The sequence below is a fragment of the Hyperolius riggenbachi genome, chromosome 12 (genome assembly GCF_040937935.1).
Source record: "Hyperolius riggenbachi isolate aHypRig1 chromosome 12, aHypRig1.pri, whole genome shotgun sequence".
Taxonomy (NCBI): Eukaryota; Metazoa; Chordata; class Amphibia; order Anura; family Hyperoliidae; genus Hyperolius; species Hyperolius riggenbachi.
The window spans coordinates 75,387,419-75,410,485 of record NC_090657.1 but is presented as its reverse complement, the minus strand read 5'-3'; the positions used below and the strand labels follow the sequence as shown (position 1 = coordinate 75,410,485).

At 45.1% G+C, this 23,067-nt stretch overlaps 2 protein-coding genes across 2 annotated transcripts in view; both read left to right on the top strand.

The window, feature by feature from the left end:
- AHCY (adenosylhomocysteinase) overlaps positions 1-21,498 on the top strand; it is a 30,245-nt gene extending 8,747 nt beyond the window's left edge. The window contains exons 3-10 of the mRNA XM_068264159.1: positions 8,377-8,452; positions 10,623-10,775; positions 11,249-11,361; positions 12,495-12,702; positions 14,515-14,602; positions 18,065-18,182; positions 19,442-19,636; positions 21,013-21,498. Of these exons, the coding sequence (XP_068120260.1) occupies positions 8,377-8,452; positions 10,623-10,775; positions 11,249-11,361; positions 12,495-12,702; positions 14,515-14,602; positions 18,065-18,182; positions 19,442-19,636; positions 21,013-21,144 (1,083 nt within the window). The 3' untranslated portion in view covers positions 21,145-21,498. The remainder of the gene's footprint in view (positions 1-8,376; positions 8,453-10,622; positions 10,776-11,248; positions 11,362-12,494; positions 12,703-14,514; positions 14,603-18,064; positions 18,183-19,441; positions 19,637-21,012) is intronic.
- Positions 3,397-7,496, top strand: LOC137542429 (uncharacterized). Its single transcript, XM_068264326.1, has 2 exons — positions 3,397-4,916; positions 5,271-7,496. Exons 1-2 carry the CDS (start codon positions 4,646-4,648, stop codon positions 6,716-6,718), a joined length of 1,719 nt encoding a protein of 572 aa, XP_068120427.1. The 5' UTR covers positions 3,397-4,645; the 3' UTR covers positions 6,719-7,496.
- Positions 21,499-23,067: the final 1,569 nt, after the last annotated feature.

Genomic DNA, 23,067 nt, shown 5'->3' with positions numbered 1-23,067 from the left:
ATCCTGGGGGCAGCTACCTCATCTATCCTGGGGGGCAGCTACCTCATCTATCCTGGGGGGCAGCTACCTCATCTAACCTATCCTGGGGGGCAGCTACCTCATCTAACCTATCCTGGGGGGCAGCTACCTCATCTAATCTATCCTGGGGGGCAGCTACCTCATCTATCCTGGGGGCAGCTACCTCATCTATCCGGGGGGCAGCTACCTCATCTATCCGGGGGGCAGCTACCTCATCTATCCTGGGGGGCAGCTACCTCATCTAACCTATCCTGGGGGGCAGCTACCTCATCTAACCTATCCTGGGGGGCAGCTACCTCATCTAACCTATCCTGGGGGGCAGCTACCTCATCTAACCTATCCTGGGGGGCAGCTACCTCATCTAACCTATCCTGGGGGGCAGCTACCTCATCTAACCTATCCTGGGGGGCAGCTACCTCATCTAATCTATCCTGGGGGGCAGCTACCTCATCTATCCTGGGGGCAGCTACCTCATCTATCCTGGGGGGCAGCTACCTCATCTAACCTATCCTGGGGGGCAGCTACCTCATCTAACCTATCCTGGGGGGCAGCTACCTCATCTAACCTATCCTGGGGGGCAGCTACCTCATCTAATCTATCCTGGGGGGCAGCTACCTCATCTATCCTGGGGGGCAGCTACCTAATCTAACCTATACTGGGGGGCAGCTACCTAATCTAACCTATACTGGGGGGCAGCTACCTAATCTAACCTATACTAGGGGGCACCGACCTAATCTAATTTATACTGGGGGCACCTACCTATCTAACCTATACTGGGGGCACTTACTTATCTAACCTGTATTGGGGGCACCTAGCTAGCCTATACAGGTGGCAACTAAACTGGCTACCTATATTGGAGGCACCTACCTAACTAACCTATACTGGGGGCACCTACCTATCTAACCTACGCTGGGGGCAACTATTCTGGCTACCTATATTAGAGGCACCCACCTAGCTAACCTGTACTGGGGGCACCTATCTATCTAACTTATACCGGCGGCGCCTGCCTATCTCACCTATACCGGGGGCAACTATACTGGCTTACCTATGCCTGACTACCTATACTGGGGGTACCTATAGCTGGCTATAGGGATTTTGATGTGTGTGCATCCGTCGGGTGTTGTCGGGGGAGGGGGGGCTGTTGTTGCCGGGGGGGGCCCACATCCAGATTCCGCATCGGGGCCCAGAGGTTTGTAGCTACGCCACTGGATAAAGTTATTGGCGAATGAATGAGAGGTGGAAATTGCTCTGTTGCATAAAGTGAAAAAACCCTGCGGGCTTAAACCGTTATATGGCAGAGTGCGCTTACAGGGTCGTATGCGTAGCACTGCCCGTCGCCCAGTGACGTACTCCCTGCTGGACAGGAAGTATGTCACTGGGACTCCCGGATTTCCCTGTCCTATTCCCATCCTGTGCATGCGCACCGCCGCCAAAATATTTTCATGCATTGCCCATTTACTTTAGCTGAGTCCGACAGTAACATGCTCTTGGCACTCCCTTGGTGTGCAAGGCCCCATTGCATTGCCATTGTTACCCTCCAGTAAAACAGGGTAAGGCAGTGTGGATTTCCAATGCAAGTGAACCTGAGGTGGCCAAAACATATACTTAGGTAGAGGAAATCCTCTAGTAGGCCAGAGGCTTCCCATGTCCTTGTGGACTCCACCATAATTTAGAGTTCTAGTCCCAATTTTGGACTTCCCCATAATAAGCAGTTAATGGCAGCCTATGAAGAGTTTTGCACCACTTTAAAGCAAACCTGCTGAAGAGGCTTCAGACTGTTCTCCCATTGTTCTTACCATGAAGGTCTTTATCCCAGGTGGCCTGTCCTGTTCAGCCTGCTGATCTTCTCACCATTTCTACAGCAGCAGCTGTTTGGGGAATGTTCGGAAGGGGTTGAATTTCACACACCTGTTATTGCGGTATCATTTCCTGACACCTGCTTCACCCCCACCACCTTCACATGATAAAATGGCCAGAAAAACATGTGTGAAAGATCCGTCAAACTGCACATGCTAAAAATTGATCCCTTGAGAAACTATTTGGTAATTATGCACCAGTTCAGTAGACAGGAGTTGAAATGATCTCCTCTTTTGCTTGTATGCAAATTTTATAAGCTTTAAAGGACTTGCGATGTGAAAAAGTTAAATACCTTTCCCGGAGCGTCAATCGGACAGCACCCCTGCTGAGACTTGTCTCCCTCCCTGACTGAGGACAGGAAGCTGAAAAACACTAAAAATTTGCATAGCAAATAGGCAGCAGTATAAGTAGGGAACAAGTACCTCCATCTTCAGTTCAGTTTCCTGTCCCCGGTCAGGATGCATGGGAGAGTCTCCTCTGGGTGCTATCCAGTCATGCGGCTGGGGCGGCGTGGGTTAGGACTCCTGGAGAAAGATCGTTCAGTGAACGATAGTGGGTCCTGCAGCGTGTTGGAGGCTACTCCTGAAGAGGCAGCGGCTTTATGGGCGCAGGCGCGCTACACAGGAAGTTCCGGTCTTCGGAACCGGAAGTCGTCATGCGCACGCGTCCCGCATGACGTAGCCACCCGGAAATGTGCAGCGCACAGGCCAATCAGGCGGCCGGGGCGGCGGAGATCATACACCTGAAGTAAATCAGGTAAATAAGTATTTAAAGCGGCAAATGTATCCATTCGTCATTCTGCTCTTTGAGTTTGACGATGGAGGACGCTGCAGGTTCTTCCTCTCTGCAGTCTGCAGAACCAGGCCTAGATCCCTCTCTGGCAAGTAGTATTGAAAATATTTACTTAGCCAGCATATATCTGTGTTAGAGGGAATATTGTATCTTACAGTCTTGTCTCTTATTTTTTCCTCTTTAGCCCAAAAGAACTGACAAAACTGATAAATTGGATAAACTCAATCCTCAGGCCAGTCAAGTGGGTGATTGTCTGTATTAATGCATGATGTATTTTTTGCTATGTTACAGATAGGCTAAAAAAGGTTTATGTTTGTTTATATTATAGACAAAAAAGGACAAGACTGATAAGAGTGTTCATCATACCAGTCAAGATAGACATACAAAGAATGAGAGAAAGTGTGTTATCTGCAATACTCGTTTTGTAACCTCTTCAGCAAGAAAATTGTGTCAGGCCTGTACTGAGAAAGTAGTCAAGGATGAATCTCCTGTGTTAATGAAAGGATTTATGGGCTGGATGCGGGCTGAAATGGCATCAGCCATTAAAGAAATTAAGGACTCAGCTATAGCCTCTACTTCTGCTTCTATTCCAACAGTGTCCTCAGCAGATATTCCACGGATTCCTGAGAATACAGATAATACGGCCTCTGTTAATACCATGGATCCACCTGGGTCCCCGTTATCCTTAATACCCCCTTTGGTTCAAAGAAGTAAAAGAAATAGGGAGGATTCAGAAGCTTCTGAATTATCAGAAGGAGAAATTTCAGAGTTAGAAGATCTTTCTGCAGAAGAGGAGGCTGTTAAATCAGATAATCATCAAAGATTTGCCTTCTGTCCAGAATTAATGAAAAGTCTTTTATCAGAAATGTACGAAACAATGGGTATAAAAGATGAACAAAAATCCTTGACACCGTTAGATGAGATGTATGTTGGTTTGGCGGATCCCCAATTTCAGGTTATTCCGGTTCATTCTTCCTTGAAGGATTTAATTAAGAAGGAATGGAGTAACCCTGAAAAGAGGGCTTTTTGGCCTAGGTCTCTATCTAAAAAAATATCCCTTTAGTCCTGAGGATCAGGCTTTTTGGGGTCCTCCGCCCAAATTAGATCCTTCTCTGTCTAGAGTGTCAAGGAAAACTGACCTATTATTCGAGGATTTTGGTAATCTTAAAGATCCCATTGATAAAAAGTTGGATAATATCTTACGCAGAGCATGGGAATCATCCTCTCTTACTTTCAAGCCTGCAGTAGCTTCTACAGCTGTGACTCGGTCTCTTAAATCCTGGTTACTGGAAGTACAGACTAAGATTGCAATGGGAGTACCTAGGAATGAGATCCTGAACGACTTTCCTAAATTATTTAATGCAACTAATTATCTTACAGACGCAGCCGATGATACAGTAAAATTAACAGCAAGAACTACTGCTTTGGTAAATTCAGCAAGGAGGGGAGTATGGGTGAAAACGTGGAACGGTGATAATGCATCCAAGTCTAGACTGTGTGGTATCCCATGTGAAGGTTCCTTGTTATTTGGTTCTAAACTCGAGGAGACTCTGGATAGAACCGCTGATAATAAAAAGAACTTTCCAAATAAGAAAAGACCCTATCAACCTAGACGGTCCTTTCGAGGACCCGTCAGGTCTGACCCAGGAGTTAAGCAGACCCAAAACAGGAAGAGATGGGCTCCCTATAGACCTCAGAAGTCCAAGACCAACTTTGCTCCCCCTAGTAGATCTGACAAGCAATGACGCCAGGATTCCGGTAGGAGGGAGACTGGCTCATTTTTTCGAGTTTTGGCAGATTCACATGACAAATCAGTGGTTACTAAAGATCATACTAGAAGGATACAGGATAGAATTCGATCAACCCCACCACTAAAATTTCTGGTTACCCCCCTCCCAGTAGATCCAGAACGAGAGATATTTCTTCAACAGGAGATAATGTCCTTATTACAAAAAAGAGTTATAAGAGAAGTGCCATTATGTCAAAGGGGTTTAGGATGTTACTCACCAGTATTCCTAGTAAAAAAAAACCACAGGGAAGCTTCCGCTTCATTCTAAATCTCAAGGTCTTAAACAAGTGCATAAATAAAGTACAGAAGGTTCAGAATGGACAACATTCACTCTGTCATTCATCTCCTACAGAAAGACTGTTTCCTGGCATCCTTAGACCTCAAGGATGCTTACTGGCACATCCCAATGCATATCTCATCCCAACAGTATCTGAGATTCGCAGTTCCAATCGGAGGGAAGGTAAGACATTTTCAGTTTTCTGTTTTACCTTTCGGAATATCTTCAGCTCCATGGCTGTTTACTAAAGTAATTGCTGAAGTATTAGCCATCCTAAGATCGAGGTCCATTAATGTACTTGGATATTTAGACGATTTCTTGTTTTGGGGTCCTTCTCATGAATTTGTAATTTCTCAAAGTCAGATAGCCATTGAGTTCCTCCAAAATTTGGGGTGGCTGATTAACTGGGAAAAGTCTTCTTTAACACCGAGTCAGTCCATGGAATTTTTAGGGTTCACTATTTCCACTAGGGAGGAAAGGACTTTTTTGCCTGTTAGAAAAATATCTGTAATTACAGAATATATTTTTTCTTTTCAGAAAGCAAGAACAATTTCTCTAAGAAAGGCCATGTCTCTACTAGGACTTTTAACGGCCAGCTTTCCAGCAGTACAATGGAGCCAATTTCATACGAGAATTCTGCAAATATGGATTCTAAAAGCTTGGAACAAGAAGTTGTCAATGCTGGACAAAAAGATATTGATACCCCACTATGTGAAAGTCTCCCTGATGTGGTGGCAGGATCAATCTCACATCGCAGAAGGTCGTATGTGGAATTATCCGGTTCAGAAAGTGCTGACGACGGATGCCAGTTCCTGGGGATGGGGAGCCCACTTAGATTCCTTGCCAGCCCAGGGTCAATGGTCCAGGACAATGTCTTTGAAGTCATCAAACAGCAGAGAGCTGGAAGCAGTTTATCAGGCTTTACAACATTTCAGTACTCCTCTCAAGAATACACATGTAACAGTCAGAACAGACAACAGCTGTGTAGTAGCATATCTGAACAGACAAGGGGGGACAAGGAGTATGACCTTATGGACCCAGACTTTTCGGATCGTTTCTTGGGCAGAAAACAATGTCAAATCCTTGACGGCAGTCCACCTGAAAGGCACATCAAATTCCCTGGCAGATTCCTTGAGCCGTTCGAAGTTAGACCAGAACGAATGGTCCCTCAATCATCGGGTTTATCAGCAGATAGTGGATCAATGGGAACTCCCGGAGGTGGATCTATTTGCCAGGAGAACGAATATGAAATGTCTAAAGTTTTGTTCCCTATATCCGCAGGACAATCCCTGGAAACTGGATGCATTCTCAATAAACTGGGGATCACATCTGATGTACGCTTTTCCACCCATACCTCTTTTACCAAAGGTACTGAAGAAGATCATTCAGGATCAAGCCAAAGTAATTCTCATCGCTCCACTATGGCTAAAGAGACCTTGGTTCACATTACTTCAAGCTATAGCAGTCTCAAAACCGATCATACTCCCACTTCAAACAGATCTATTGAACCAGGGGCAAATTTTTCACCCGAATCTGAAACTCCTTCACCTCTCAGCATGGAGGCTGAATGGCGCATCTTGAAAGATAAAGGGTTCTCCAATAGGCTCACAGAAACTTTAATTCAAAGTAGGAAAAAAGTCACTCGGCAGATCTATAACAAAGCCTGGAAAGTGTTTAAGAGATGGTGTGCAGAAAGATCATTGGAAGCAACTTCATCATCTTCTGTATTGGAATTTCTTCAAAGTGGCTACGAAAAAGGTCTGAGTGCAAGTACGCTTAAGGTACAAGTTTCTGCATTAAGTGTTTTTCTAGAAAGAAAGTTAGCTCAAGAAGAGTTTGTTATTCGATTCTTTCAGGCACTAAAGAGATTGAGACCGGTGATGAGACCTAGAATTCCATCTTGGGACCTAAATACAGTTTTACAAGGACTTTGTGAAGCTCCGTTTGAGCCGATTGAAAATATATCAGACAAATATTTATCTTGAAAACAGCATTCCTTATTGCCATTACTACGGCTAGGAGAATAGGAGAAATTCAAGCATTATCAATAAGAGAACCATACTGCATAATATCGGATGATAGGGTTACGTTACGTCCAGATATTACCTTTTTACCAAAGGTAGTATCCAAATTTCATAGAACTCAAGATATCTTTTTACCCTCATTCTGTCAAGACCCAGCTAATGAGAAAGAAAAGAGGTTACACTGCTTGGATGTAAAGAGGTGTCTCATTCAATACTTGGAAATGACAAAACAGTGGAGGAAGTCCGACGCAATATTCGTTCTGTTTTCGGGAAAATTCAAGGGGAACAAAGCTTCCAGAGGAACATTATCCAGATGGATAAAACAGACGATTGCTACTGCTTACAAGACTCAAAATAAACAGCTATCTTCCACAATTAAAGCTCACTCGACTAGAGGAATCTCGGCATCTTGGGCAGAGAGGGCTGGGGCCACTATTGAGCAGATCTGCAGAGCTGCGACTTGGTCCAACCACAACACCTTCGTCAAGCATTATAGATTGAATATTTTAGCTAGCGCAGATTTAACTTATGGGAGAAAAGTATTACAGGCTGTAGTCCCTCCCTAAGAGAATAATCTTGGTTATCATCTCAGCAGGGGTGCTGTCCGATTGACGCTCCGGGAAAGATCAACTTACCTTCGGTAACGTCTTTTCCGGAAGTCAAGAGGACAGCACCCCTGCAACCCACCCTATGTTTGAGGGTTTATGAGGAATAAAGAATTACATTTTTTCAGCATCAATGGTTGTCCGTGTCTTTTTTATAACTGAAGATGGAGGTACTTGTTCCCTACTTATACTGCTGCCTATTTGCTATGCAAATTTTTAGTGTTTTTCAGCTTCCTGTCCTCAGTCAGGGAGGGAGACAAGTCTCAGCAGGGGTGCTGTCCTCTTGACTTCCGGAAAAGACGTTACCGAAGGTAAGTTGATCTTTTCAGATTTTTGATCTATGGAGGATGCCATCCACGCCCCCCCTCCCCTTACCTTCATTCTGCCTTGGTGGCCATATTGAGGGAAGAATGATAACCTGACCTGTACGGGGGGTCGGGACCCGACCGGTGGGGCTATTACAGTGGGGGGCAAAGCAGAATGAATGGGAGGGCGTGGCTGGCGTCTTAAATAGATCGAGTCATGCTTTAAATGACAACTGCAAGTGATAAAAATATGGTGGCTGCCATATTGGTTTCCTCTTAAACAATACCAGTTGCCTGGCAGCCCTGCTAATCTTTCTGGCATCAGTAGTGTCTGAATCACACCAGAAACAAGCATGTAACTAATCTTGGCGTATCTGACAATGTCAAACACCTGATCTGCTGCATGCTTGTTCAGGGACTACGGCTAAATGTATTAGAGGCAGAGGATCAGCAGGATAGCCAGGCAACTGGTATTGCTTAAAAGGAAATAAATATGGCAACCAACAGATCTTTTTCACCTCGAGTTCACTTTAACATGAACAGAATCCCTTCACATGCCCAACTATCATCCAACAGACCAAGTTTGGACGATAGTTGGGTGGAAAAGTTGCACGTATGTATGAGCCTTTACTTGTCCAGAGAATAACTGGCTCCTGTGATTGTTATATACATGGTTGGTCACACTATATATTGTATTTGCTTCTTCCAGGTGCAGTGGTCCAGCTGTAATATCTTCTCCACCCAGGATCACGCAGCAGCTGCTATTGCCAAGACTGGAGTCCCAGGTGAGGGAGAAGAGTGTGGGCTGGTGCACACCAGAGTGGTTTTGCAGCGTTTTTAAAACTCTTGCAAGGGGAAAAACGCTTGGCTAATGAATATGGGATGGTGCACACCAGAGAGGCTTGTTTTTTCCCCAAATGCAAACTCCCGGGCTGCAGCTTTTTTTTTTTTTTTTTTTTTTTTCTTCCCCCTGAGGTGTTTCTGCCTTCAATGTTAAGTATAGAAAAAACGCTCTGAAAAGCACCAGATCAGAGCGGTTTTCCAGGCGTTTTTGTTGCATTAGCTGTTCAGTAACAGCTTTACTGTAACAATATATGAAATCTGCTACACAAAAACGCTCCAGAAAACGCTAGGCATATTTAGAAAACCTCTATACATGTCTAGAATCGCTCTGAAATCTGCTCCAAAAACCTCTAGCATTTTGCAGATCTGCTAGAAGTTTTTGGTGTGCACTGGGCCTTAGTGTGATTCCTCTCTAGCAGAGCACAAGCCCACCTGGAACAGATCATGCTGTTCTGTACACTTTTACTCTGCTAGCAGCTTGTAATGACAGGCAGATTCTACTACTTTCACCTTGCTGAATCGCAGAGTAGATTTATTTTTTGACTGGCTTCTTTAGAGGAGCGTATCCTGACCAGATTTCCCTGTATAAATGCAGAGCCCTGGCTGAATTTTAAAGAAAATGAGCCTCTTTGTGACAAACGCTGGAACCTCCCCTCCCTAGACTCTCTTGTCTTTTATCTATCCATCTAGCCTAACTTTTAACTTTACCTCAGCTTTATGTAAGGGCTCGTTTCCACTAGAGCGAATCTGCATGCGTTTCCTGCATGCAGATTCGCTCAACCAATACAAGTGGATGGCACCGTTACCACTTGTTAGGAATTCTGTGCGGCTCGCTCTGCAGAAAAAATCTGCACAGCAGAGCCGTCAGAATTCGCACGCCGCACACCCGCACGCGAATTGTCGGTCATGTAACTAAATAGGAAAACTGCAAGCACTTGAGTCTTGCGCGTTTCCGTGTGCGTTTTTCGGTTAAAAACCCATGTCAATGCTTGCCGGCATTGACATGGTTAAAATCGCGTCGTTAAAACCGCGGGCGATTCCGCGTGAAAATCCACATGGAAACGTCAATGAATCCGCACCCGGATTCGTTGACGCGGTTTCCGCGAGCAAATCGCGCCGCTCAAGTGGAAACGTACCCTAATACCTAAACCCCTATGCCCCATGCTTAAAGTGAACACATTTTTTTTTAAGAGGCAGAGGATCAGCAGGACAGCCAGGACACTGGTATTGCTTAAAAGGAATTAAATATGGCAGCCTCCATATCCTTCTCACTTAGTTTGCGTCTTAATCCTCTGCCACATTGATCCTGATCTTCCTTTAATGTAAAGTTAGGTGAAATCCTTGGGATTGATATGTTGATCCTAGCACCCCCAAGAATTTCAAATGCTAAAGTCTGCAGTATGGCTTGTCCTGGCTCTAATGCTGGGAATACACCATACAAAAGATTCTTCTGTTAAGGTGGCCATACATTGGTCGATTTGCCATCACATCGACCAACAGATAGATCCCTCTCTGATCTGATCAGAGAGGGATCATATGGCTGCCTTTACTGCAAACAGATTGTGAATCGATTTCAGCCTGAAACCGATCACAATCTGTGGAGCTGCCACTCTCAGTAGCCTTCCACTGTATTCATTTGTTTGCTTATTCGTCTGTCACCTGCATTGGTGCTGCTTGGATCCGCCACTGCTGGGTACAGGTGCTGCAGTACCCATGGGACCCCCAACAGCTAACCATTGGGTTGAAATGGAGCACCTGATCATGATGATTTTGGCCGTAAAATCCAATCAAGGGTTCGTAGTATTGCACTTCATTGATCAGTGCAATGTTGCGTTTTGATAGATACGCAATAAATTTCCTGCTGAAATCTACTGACTATCTAAGGACAGTGTGTGGCAGGAATAGACCCCACTCTGATAAGCTTCAGGATCTATCTGCTGGGCGGGCATCTACCAGCGTATGGTTGCCTTTTAGTGTACTTGTTCTATAAGGCTATTTCGTGCTTGGCTAATGTTTTGTAGCCCTTTCTGTCAGAACTATTGCTGCATTTACAGTGTATCGCTTTGGAAAGGAAGTGCGTTTCTTTTAGTTTACGAAGCTGTTTGCTTGTAGTTTATGCCTGGAAAGGGGAGACAGACGAAGAATACATCTGGTGCATCGAGCAGACCTTGTTCTTCCGCGATGGCAAACCTCTCAACATGATCCTGGATGACGGCGGAGACCTCACCAATCTCGTTCACACCAAACACCCAGAATTACTGAAAGGTGAGTGAAAAGACTTAATCAGATCTTTCAAATGCGGTATGAAATACTGTCGCTAAGGGGCAGCTTTCCACAGGCCAAATGATTTGCTTCAGTGTTGGGTTAAAGAACCTGAGGTGGGGTTCTGACAATGCAATCCACGTACAGAGGCTGGGTCTGCCTATACTGCCAAGCCTCTGTTGCTATTTCAATCCCCCCTAAGTTCCCCCTGTGCTCTGCAATTCCCCCATAAATGACAGCCGGGCCATGTTTACATCTGTACTGTCACTCTGCGTGCTTGGGAATGCACAGCTTTCTTGCGCATGCTTGTTGCACTCGTCCCTAGCCAAGAGCGCAGCTAGAAAATTAAAAATGACCCTGCACTAGAACAGCAAGCACTACAGTGATTCTGGGCCTTCCTGAGTCTTCCAGCTACTGAGATATGCATGAACTGTTAACCTATATTTGATGGCTAAATTTGTCTTTTCTACATTTAGGAATTAAGGGAATCTCTGAGGAAACCACTACAGGTGTTCACAACTTGTACAAAATGAAGGCCGATGGGACCTTAAAAGTGCCGGCTATCAATGTCAACGACTCTGTAACCAAGGTAACTTTTTTTTTTTTTTAGGGGGGGGTCAATGGGTAGAGACTAGCTAATTTTGAAATGTGACAGGAAGAATGTGCAGTCACTCCCTTCTTCTGAATCTAAAACCTCAGTCGGGGTAAAGTCTTAAGGGGCACATACACCTAACGATTTTTCCCGCCGATATACGGCCGACTCTATCACAGTGATCGAATCGGCTGTGAAATCGCCGCGCACACCGCTGACAGAACGATCGATTTCCATCTGAAATCGATCGTTCCCGTCGATCCGTCCGTGCGGAAGATTTCTCTCGATCGCTGACTGGTGGGGAGTGGGTCGATAGTGGCGTTCGAATGCCCGATGACCGATGCAATACAGCTGGTATACATTACCTGTTCCGGCCGGCGCGAGTCCCCTTGTCCTCGCTGTCTTCTTTCCGCGCTGGGTTCCGGACCAGCTGCAGCTACACAGAACTTCCTGTCCCGGCAGGAAGTTTAAACAGTAGAGCGCCCTCTACTGTTTAAAGTTCCACTGGAAAGGAAGTTCAGTAGCTGCAGGAACGTTCTGGAGCCCGGAGCGGAGAAGACAGCTGGGACCAGGGGACTCGCGCCAGCCGGAACAGGTAATGTATGTAGGGGGGGTAGCTCCACAGATTGTGATCGGTTTCAGGCTGAAATCGATTCACAATCTGTTTGCAGTAAGGTGGCCATACGATCCCTCTCTGATCAGATTCGATCAGAGAGGGATCTATCTGTTGGTCGAATCTGATGGCAAATCGACCAGTGTATGGCCACCTTTAGGTGGAGACCTTAGGTAGATAAGAAACAACCTGCAGTTCTGATGTGATTTATTGGACAGCTGCTCCATATGCTAGCTACCCTGTCAAGTTTTACTTGCACTAGAGGGACACACCTGGGCCAAACCACCTGGGCAACAATGTATTGTCTCACAGAGGTGGGAAAAGCAGAATATGTTAAAGGAGTTGCAGCTGTATAAAAATTATTTATGTAGTCAGGTTTGTTAGGGGCGCATCTGCCAGTGACCATCTCTTTATTCACTTCGGTTTTATGAAATCTGTGTTTTTCGTGCATCATGAGACCTAAAAACAAATGTTTGTTAGCTTTTCATGACTGAGCTGTTTTTGTTTTGTATTGCAGAGCAAGTTTGACAACCTTTATGGTTGCCGAGAATCTCTTATCGATGGCATTAAGCGAGCCACAGACGTGATGATTGCAGGGAAGGTGGCAGTGGTTGCCGGCTATGGAGACGTTGGAAAGGGCAGTGCTCAGGCACTCAGAGCCTTTGGTGCTCGTGTAATCATCACTGAAATAGATCCGATCAATGCTTTGCAAGCAGCTATGGAAGGTGAGCACAGTGCAGTCGTCCTGGAGATCCCATGTATCACTGCTATCAGGAACTCCCATCTCTCGAAACTGTGGTGGGAATGCATGGGGGCTGGTTTATGAAAAGGTGCAAACATTGGTGTGTTTCCCTGAGCAACCAATTGGTTGAGTACTCTGGATGATCAGTGGTTAGGGAAGTGTGTGTGTGTGTGTGTGTGTGTGTGTGTGTGTGTGTGTGTGTGTGTGTGTGTGTGTACGGAGTCGCCAACTTCTGAATGGCCCGCAACCAGCCCACCAGCCCCATTGTGATGACATAGTTTTTAGGCACAGTGAAAGATGGTTCAAGGAGCAGCTCCTACCTATACACTAGGGCAGTGATCTGCAAACTTGGCTCTCCAGCTGTTAAGGAACTAAAAGTCCCACAATGCATTTGCCTTTATAAATCATGATTGTGGCTGTCAGACTCCTGCAATGCATCGTGGGACTTATAGTTCCTTAACAGCTGGAGAGCTGCAGATCATTGCACTAGGGAGAAGACCGCAACCAGAGGCGGCCTCACAATGCCAGTTCCTGAAAGATTTCTTTTTGACCGGAGAGAGATCTGTCTATTGGTCGTTCAGTTGCCAAAATTGATAGCTGTATGGCTACCTTAAGGCTAATTTCACACCAGGACGTTGCGTTAGAGGGGGCGTTAAGGTTGCATAACGTCCCCCTAACTCAACGCCTGGTGGTGCTGGATCTGGACGTCAGAGTGAGCCGCGTTGTGCAGCTCACTCTGGCGTCAGTGATGCCGTGATGCGTACTCTTGTGCGCATGCGGCATCACGTGGTCCCGCCGGCCAATCGCCGCACAGAGCGGCTGCTCCAGGAAGTAAACACTGCACGTCATAACGTGCAGTGCATATTAATTAGCCATGTGCCTGGCCGCTCTTCGCTCCTCCCCAACATTACTGAGCATGTGCAAGCAGTCTAACGCGGCTCAGCCGCGTCCAAAGTACTGCATGCAGTACGTTGCCTTGTGACGCAGCGTTACAATGTAACGCAACGTCCGCACTGTGAACAGCCCCATTGATTTTTCAGTACTGTGCGGTGGGCTGTGTTACAGGCTGCTCCCAACGTGCGCCTGTAACGTCCCACTGTGAAACCAGCCTAAAGTATTTAATTTTTGTTTTAGGTTTTCTTATCCCACAGTTTGTATTTTTATTTAAATCTAATTTTAAAGGTTTTGTTTTGTTTCATGGCCTCTTCTCAATGACCCAATTATTGAAGTATGTCAGAGCTAAAAAAAAATAAAATAAAATCTAAACTATTGGCCTTTTTATCTCTTTTCTGCTCTTAAGATGCATGCATGCATGCATGCATGCATGCATGCATGCATACATGCATGCATACATACATGCATGCATACATACATACATACATACATACATACATACATACATACATACATACATACATACATACATACATACATACATACAGCCAAGCATAGTTGTGTGCTTGGCACTATACATAGACATGTCTATCTCATCATGTCACCTCGGATGTCCTTTAAGCTGACTAGGGACACCGGGTTCATTTAATTATGGCATCTGCATGTTCCTAAGGCAATTTTTTAAATGGGTGATGATTAACCATTGTCCTTGTAATAGATTTACACCATTGTGTTGGCCAGTGCTCAGTGTCGGTCTCTTGGTTGACTCGGAGGGAAAGTGCACACCTATACCTATGATAGTTCTGCTGCTACTACTGGCAGTGTAGTACAATGTGTGCGGCCAGTGGCTGACCTCCCCTCAATACTAAATGTCAGACTACAAATGTGTTCTTGTTGGCAGGTTATGAAGTCACTACGATGGATGAAGCTTGTAAGGAAGGCAACATATTTGTGACGACAACAGGCTGCACAGATATTGTAGAGGGCAGGTAAGAGCCAATCGGGGCTGCAGGGCTTTCTTCATGAAGACTTGACTTGAAAGGGGATGCCACTATGAAATTAACTTGGGGCCCTGTCAAACTGGAGAGCTTTTTTTTCTGGCAATGTCAGTAAAAAAAAACAACGCGTCCCTTGACTTGTATTAAAATTATGCTATTTTGGCACCATTCTTTTCAGTGGGAGTGTGCAGAGCTGGCATTGGGTTGGGCTTCCTGTAAAAGCAGGAATGGAATAGAAAAGTGGCACTGCACATTATCTGTGCATTGCATACAGTCAATAGTGTGTTTCACTGTTGATGCATGCTGTTAAATCACGCCGGCTGCACAGAGTGTGTTGCAAAGTTGTTACATTGCAGTGTGACCTTCCGTGTTACAATGCGGCCATTACATCTCGCCACTGCCCCACTGTGAACATGACCTTAGAGAGGCAGAGGATCAGCAGGACAGCCAGGCATTTTGCATTGTTTAAAGGGAAATTTATGTCAGCCTCCATATCCCCCTCGCTCGCTGCAGGTGTGCCCTAATGAGATTCTTGCACTTCCTGATATGCAAAGTAATAAATGCTAAATGCAGAAACCAAACCTTTTTTATATCATTGTATTTGGTTACTTGCTAAATTCCATCTATATATCTTGCAAACCTAATACCAATTGTCCCTGGAGTTCCCTTTTAAAGTGAACCAGAGACAAAGCATCCTCATGTATTTTACCATATATATCAGTGGGAACATTAGAGAAAACACCTACCCTGCTCTGTTGCATTATTTACTGTTCTGATTGCTTCTTATCAGCCTAGATAAAATCCCTGACTGAGCATTTAGTCTGGCTTTGCTATAATGACTCAGCTATAATGATTTCTGAGCAGAGCCGCAAGGGGTTAGGCTTGGGCTTAAAAAGACAGCACAGAAGACAGACTCGGCTATAAAGATTCCTCAGCAAAGCCAGACTGAATGCTCAGTTGGGGATTTTATCAGGGCTGATGAGAAGCAATCTGAACAGGTAATAATGAAACAGAGAGCAGGGTAGGTGTTGTCTCTCAGTCTCCCGGGAGGCAGAGCAGGGCTACGGGAAGATGGCGTCTGAAGCCCTGTACTGGAGACTATTTGTGTCTCCAGTACAGGGCTTCGGGCGCCATCTTCCCGTAGCTCTGCCTGTCAGCGCGGGAGACTGCAGGAGGAAGATCTCGGAGGAGCTGTGCGCCAGAGGCCGGCCGGGAGAGAAGACTTCTGTCAGGTGAGTATATTCCTCCTTTTTGCAGGTGAAATGTGGCCCACTGCATTTATTTTCTGCTGAAATGTTGCCCACATTGCGTTTATTTTCTGGTGTCTGGGGTAACTGTTGTTGCATTTATTATGAGCTCGGGCTATGCCGCGCAGGAGTATTTCTCAGGCTTTGTTGGGGCGATTCGCCCCATTCAAAGTGCTGTGCGCGCATCCAGCACTTTGCTAGCCGCGCGCACAGCTCGATCGCCCGCACGCAGCGGCGGAAGAGGGCCCCCCCCCCCCCTGCCAGAGCCCTGCGCTGCCCGGACCAATGAGTTCCGGGCAGCGCTATGGGCTGGATCGAGTGCGCAGGACGTCCGCTGACGTCCATGACGTCATGCCGATCGTCGCCATGGCGACAGGAGAAGCCAAACAGGGGAACGCGTTATACACGCGCTCCCCTGTTGGCTATTGATGCCGGCGACGATCGCACTAGAGGGCCACATGCGCCCTCTAGTGGTGTTTCATGTAGCTACCACTCTGGTAGCTTTACATGAAACAAAAAAATTAAAAAAAAAAAGGATTTTTGCCCATTTTAAAAAATAAATTAACCGCCAGGGAGGTTAATGGTCATAGCTGGCTATATTTGCTGCTCTGAGGTTATGGTATACTACTAAATAGCCTCACACAGTTTCTGCACACCCATGATGCGAATCCTCGTTTCACCACAACATGGTGGAAACACTGCTTTCTTATGCCTCGCTGTTGCATCATTACATTAGATCTACCCATACAATGTCATGACCACGTCCATTTTTCGGCCCAAACCCCCCCCCCCCCCCCCCCCCCCCCATTGTCACTCAGTGATAAATAAGTCGCAGTTTGGGCACTCTGCCTCTGAAAGGTTAGCCATCACTGGTATAGGGGATGGAGGGGTGGCCCTTACACACCTGAGAACTTTATGATGGTGGTGGCAAGTATACAGTCAGATCGGTCCCAGTGTACAATTTCGGCCCACTTTGTATTTGACACCCCTGGCCTAGAAGCAGTATAGCATAGAAAGGCAACGCATAGAACAGTCTGTCCTGTAGCTTCTGCCTTTAGAGAGTTAAACAAAGCTAACTCCACCCTGCTGATTAACCTATAGGTGTGTTGCAAATTACATCAGAAAATCCATTTCTGCAATGGAATCTGCTTTTCACTTTTTGTTAGGTTATGAGCTAATTCAATTGCTTTGAAGGATTTAAGTCTAGCTGAAATATTCTGCAGTGTGAGAAAAGTTCAAAGTATTTTCGCATTACACAGTAGGCAAGTTATTAAAACTGATTATGCAAGAACTGATTATAAACCCATTTCAACAATAACTTTGACCTAAAAAAAACAACAACAAAAAAACAAATTCATGAAATATAAAGAATACAATGTTATATTTGATAAAGCGGCACACAGGTTGTGATAAAACTCCCATACCACAGAGGTTGAAGGGGACTCACAATAGTGTCCACCATGTGAAACCAGGTGGGAGAACCAGTACTTTTTGTCGAGCGACCGTATTCAGTCCCATTGTAACACCCCGAGTGGAGTCGGGATCAAGATCTCCACCTGCTTCGAGTGGTTGGTTGCCCCTGTTGCAACCCACCTTTGTGAGTAGCCCTTTTTGAAAATTATCTATATTCTGTAAATTCAAATGGCTTGTGTAGTACACTTACAAATGTAAATATGGAGTTCTTTCAAATTATATTTTCCCTCTTTAACCACTGTATCTACCACCACAGTATATCTATATCCTCTGTGACTTCATTTAGGCTATGAGGACTTAGATATGTCTTGTAGCAGAAGCCGTGCTGTGCACGATTGGGCTTGTGCCTGTGCACACCTCCAGCGCTGTCTGCTGCAGCACTAATTGGTGAAAAGGGAAGAAGTGTTCCCTAAGCCAATAAGCATTTTTTACTGTTAAAAATACTTTTATTTTCTCAGTTCATAGTGAAAAATACACACCATAGAATTTATTTCAGATCCAAATATCCTCACCAGAAATGATCACAAAACTAACATAGATTATGTTCCTGTCACAAACGGTAGAAGAAATGGCCAGACAAAATTTGTGGGGTGTGTGGGTTTTTGTGCTCTCTCTCTCTCTCTCTCTCTCGCTCTCGCTCTCGGTAACTTTTTATTTCCATACTGGAATTGGTAAAACTAAAAGGCGGTAAAACTAAAAGGCGAAGTGGTTAAACTTTGTCTGTGTCTTTCAGGCATTTTGAGCACATGAAGGACGATTCTATTGTCTGCAACATTGGCCACTTTGACTGTGAACTGGATGTGAAATGGTTGAATGAGAACGCCGTAAAGAAAGTGAACATCAAACCACAGGTAACCCATGCTCTAATCTAGAACACATGCTTATGTTACATCTGTACTTCATGCCTTACCAAGCAATGCTTGCCAGTTATTCTCTTCCATTGTTGCGTTATGGAGGCAGCCATTGCTGACCTTTCAAAGCAGAATGGCAGTTTAAATATTCAGACCCCTGTGCAAATCTACTGAAGCCAAAAGGCTCTTGGCCATATATACTGCATAGATTTGGTAAATCCGTACAACCAAGTTTGCACTTCCACTTGCGACTTGAAATGCTCTTGCTAATGCAATGGTACGGTGGATTTTTACAAAGTCAAATGAGACCACACCCATAGCTTTACATTAGCAAGAGTCTTTGAAATCGCTAGCGCTTAGAAAAGCGCTTGCAGTGTGAACCAGCCCTTAGGTGGTAGCTATGCTTAATGCAGAGCCACGCTAAACTTCTAGGGTCGAAAGCATTACAGAACTTGGGCCCCATTCACACTAGAGCATTTTGCCGGCGATTTCGGCAAAATGCTCAAGCGCTAGCTCTTTTTAAAGCGCCAGTGCAATAATAACCTATGGGCCTTTTCTCACTTGGGCGATTTGCGTTAATCCCCGGCGATTTTTTAACGCAAATTGCTCAAAAAAAAAAATTTGTATCCTGCACCATGTTCAGGCGATTTCTCGGCTATCGTGTTTAGTGCTATAGAAGCGCTAATCGCCCCAAGTGTGGCATTCATCTCCAAAAAAAGCCAGAGCAAAAGAGCTAGCGTTTTGTAAGTGTGAATGGGGCCTTAACGTGAATGATTCTCACTCTGTTTGCTACCACTTTAACTCCTACACAGTCCCTGAATAATCTCTATGCTGTCCGTCATTGTATCGTATTGTTTGTGTCTTTTTTTTTAAGTGATTCCTGTAAGTGCAAACTTTATTTGGCCAAACAAAATGTGATTCTTATTCAAAACAGGCGAAAAGGCTGTTTACTAAGCAAACAAAGCAGGAAGCTTCTGGCTGACAGCTGCATTGATCCCCAGCCACTGAGGGCCACCTAACACCCACCTCCCCTCCCTCTTTCCTACATGCTGCAGGGCTCTATGTACTGTGACCTGGGGGGGGGGGGGGGGAATTGTGGTGGTTGCTCCAGTGACTGACAGGCATGTAGGATATCTGTATTCCCGTTTCCACTAGTGGCGGTGTCGTTCTCTGGTGCTGATGTATGCTGTAATACTACAATCAGTTGGATAGCTTTGCTAATACGGATTGATGCTAAACTCTTATGCCTTTTTGTACAGGTGGATCGATACCTTATGAAAAATGGCCGCCACATTATACTTCTCGCTGAGGGCCGCTTGGTGAATTTGGGGTGTGCGATGGGGCACCCTAGCTTCGTCATGAGCAATTCCTTTACCAACCAGGTGATGGCCCAGATTGAGCTGTGGACCAACACTGACAAATATCCCATGGGAGTGTACTTCCTGCCAAAGAAGGTGAGTCCTGGAGAAGCCAAAGATTATAAAGGAAATAAAATAACATGATGCCAACCTCTGCCGTGTGTGTGTGTGTACACTGCAGTGGAGACTGGCCTTAAACTTTAATGCAAAACCTGCATGTATTGAGTTAGAATAACACGACCCGTTACTGTGAACAGACCGATAGGATTGTATGGGCAGTGAGTTGACATGCAGAATTATTCTGCAATGCAACTGAGCACTGTGAACAGGACTTTGCAATCGCCTAACGCAGGATGGAGGCCGTAGAGTGGCTCTCTCATTCCTCGGTCGCTCCATATGGCGTGATCTCGGGAGTAGCGATTAGATGGGAGCTCCCGTCGGTAAACACTGCGGGGCACAGTGAGCAGCCTGCCAGTGGCTAGTCGGCGCTGGCAGGCTGCAATCGTTATTTAAGAAAATGTATTTGTATAGTGTTGACATCTAATGCAGCGCTGCACAGAGGATAGGCTTGTCACTAACTGTCCCTCTGACGGGCTCACAATCTAGTCCCTGCTATAATGTGTAGTGTGTGTGTGTGTGTGTAATGTAGGGCCAATTTAAGGGAGGAGCAAGGGGGGTGGTGGTCCTCATTTGTGTGCTATGTTGTATGACCGAGCAGTAAACTGTTAGTTGTGAAGTGCAGAATTGTAAAAAAAAATGGCCTGGTCACTAGGGGGGTATAAACCCTCTGGTCCTCAAGTGGTTAAAGTGATATTCTAGGTTTTGTGTGTTATCATTCCAATCCGTTCTTCAGAGCTATACATTGCAAGAATGTTCTCAAACTTATTTCATGTTTCATCTGCAGAGACTGATGCACCCGTCTGGCATCTTACTATTTACAATATTCATACTGTGATGTGTATCTAAAATGAACAGCAGCCTCTCCTTGTTGCATAGCAATTTTGTTTTTGGAGATGAGAAGCCTGATGGTGGCCATTAATGACCCAATCTTTTTTTAACCCAATCTTTTTTTCATCCAATCTTTTTTTTCATCCAATCTTTTTTTCATCCAATCTTTTTTTTCATCCAATCTTACCATTTCTATGTAATAAGGGAACTGTCTAAATGACCCATTCAATATAGTCACCCAATTTACCCTTCTACTACATAGATTTGGTAAAATTGGATGAAAAAGATTGGATCATTAGTGGCCACCTTTACTTTCATTGTCCATGGATGGGGGTCACATGACTATGCTTACAGGAAGTTGCTGACAAGATGCCCTTTGCTACTGACATGTATGCTTAATTTCTCTTTCAGCCTCCTGCAAGGATAATCTTGTGATCAGTGTTTTTAGTAAAGAAAATGTTCAACAATGTATTAATTAGACCTGTTGTATTGCTGGTTACTTTAATTATTGCTTTTCCATGCAGCTTGATGAAGCCGTGGCAGCCGCCCACTTAGATAAGCTTGGGGTGAAGCTGACTAAGCTGTCGGACAAGCAAGCCAAGTACCTCGGCCTGGAGAAGGAGGGACCATTCAAACCGGACCACTACAGATACTGAGCACCATCTACAAGCCAAAGATGACCCTGCAGAGAAATCGCCCCTCCACAATTCATGCTCTTACTATCTGTCCCAAGCCATTGGCCTCCCGGTCACTGCAACATCCCCAGTGGTCACCGCAGCCCCCTTTATCACAAATGTACCATTATTTGGATGAAGACTGACTGTACCTTTGTGCCTATTTTGTACCCAGATGTCTGAAGGGAGGAAAAATACGGTTATGTGTACTGTGATCCCTCGTCTGTTTTATTGCATTGTTATGATACATTTCATTTTACTTTTCAGATTCCTGTCTTAGCCTTGTGGATTTTCCATTGAAGCACTTGAGTTGTATAAATGCTCTGTTTGTCATAGTGTGGCGTGTGTTTATTGTCTTAGCATCGCCTTCAGAACACATGTAGATGAGGAGAATGATTTTGGACCATCTGGTGCAGATCCTGTGCCATTCTCAATGTAATGGCAATTGATCGGTTGCAAGGTGACAATGCATGCAGCAGTGCATTGTGCTGCATTGGATGTGTTGCCATTGAAGACTGGTACACACACTTTTTTTTTTTTTTTTTTTTTTTTTTGATTGGCTAATCACTGACCAGTTTTAATACCCCCATGTAGTATGCAAGCTTACTTAAACAATCTGTTCAGTGTTCAAAATCTGTTGCCCTTCATACTTAAAGGAAGTGGTAAAATTGGCCAACCAAAATTGAAGGGGAAAGATACCGAGAGCCCAATATAGTGTAGTATGTACTACCAATGTGGAAATGGTAAAGCAAGTATGTGCTAATACAAACCAGAATTACCATCCAGGCAACAACTGTAAATGCAGGTGGGGAGATTAGATCTGCCCCCACTCAGGTTTAGTAGCTCTCTGTAGATTGAAAAAAGGGGCCAAATTCCCTCCATCCAAGGGTGGAATCAAATATTATACAAGTGAACAGAGATGACTAAAACACTTAATAAGAGGAGGCCAAGGTGGACTTCCCTGCTACACACACACACTCACACACTCTGTACTGTTATTTCAACACACACATTTATTTACATACGCCAGAAGGCGCAATGCATTTCGCTGGCATATCCTGTTTACTCAGGAAAAGAACGGAGCATAGAACTCGTGCAGGTCTGATTACTAGCTCAATGCCTCTGACTCAGGTTTTAGGGCTCGTTCCCACTGTTGCGACGCGATTTCGGCCGCATTCCGACGCTTGTAAAAACGCATGCGGATGCGTTTCCACATGCGTTTTTACCCGCGATTTCGCATGGCAGGGTGCCATGCGAAATTAACCATGACACTGCCAGGGCAAAATAAAATTGGAAAAGGTGCGAAATCGCGGGTAAAAACGCATGTAAAAACCGCATGCGTTTTTACTATTAAATACATTAGTGGCGATTCGCACGGATTCCCGACGCAGGCGAAATCGTTGCCTCTTTTGTGCGTTTTTTCTCCGCAACAAAAAACGCACAACGCCACGGCAGGAGTGGAAACAGCCCCATCCACTCACATTACATGTGCGAATCCGCATGCATTGGAGGCATGCGGATTCGCGATAGTGGGAACGAGCCCTTAGTTGTTTCAGCGACACCACTGGCCAGCAACTGATTTTCTGATGCAGCACATTCATTACATAAGCCTCAAGTCTGGTATACTTGTCCAGTTTTGATTGGCCAATTTTACCACCTGGTTAGTATAATAGCCACTTATGTAATATGTACATAGTGTTCAAAATGCAATGGTCCCATACTACAAGATATTCCCCATTAACCAGAAGTCTGAATTAACCAGCATGCCTGAGGGAATTTTTTTTTTTTCTTTCTTCTTTTGGGAGGGGGGGGGGGGGGGGGAGGAGGGAGGAGGTTTGGTTTAAAGTACCAAGCCTCCAGCGATGTCTTGTATAGCCTTCCTGCAGCTCCTAGCGGTTTTTCGGC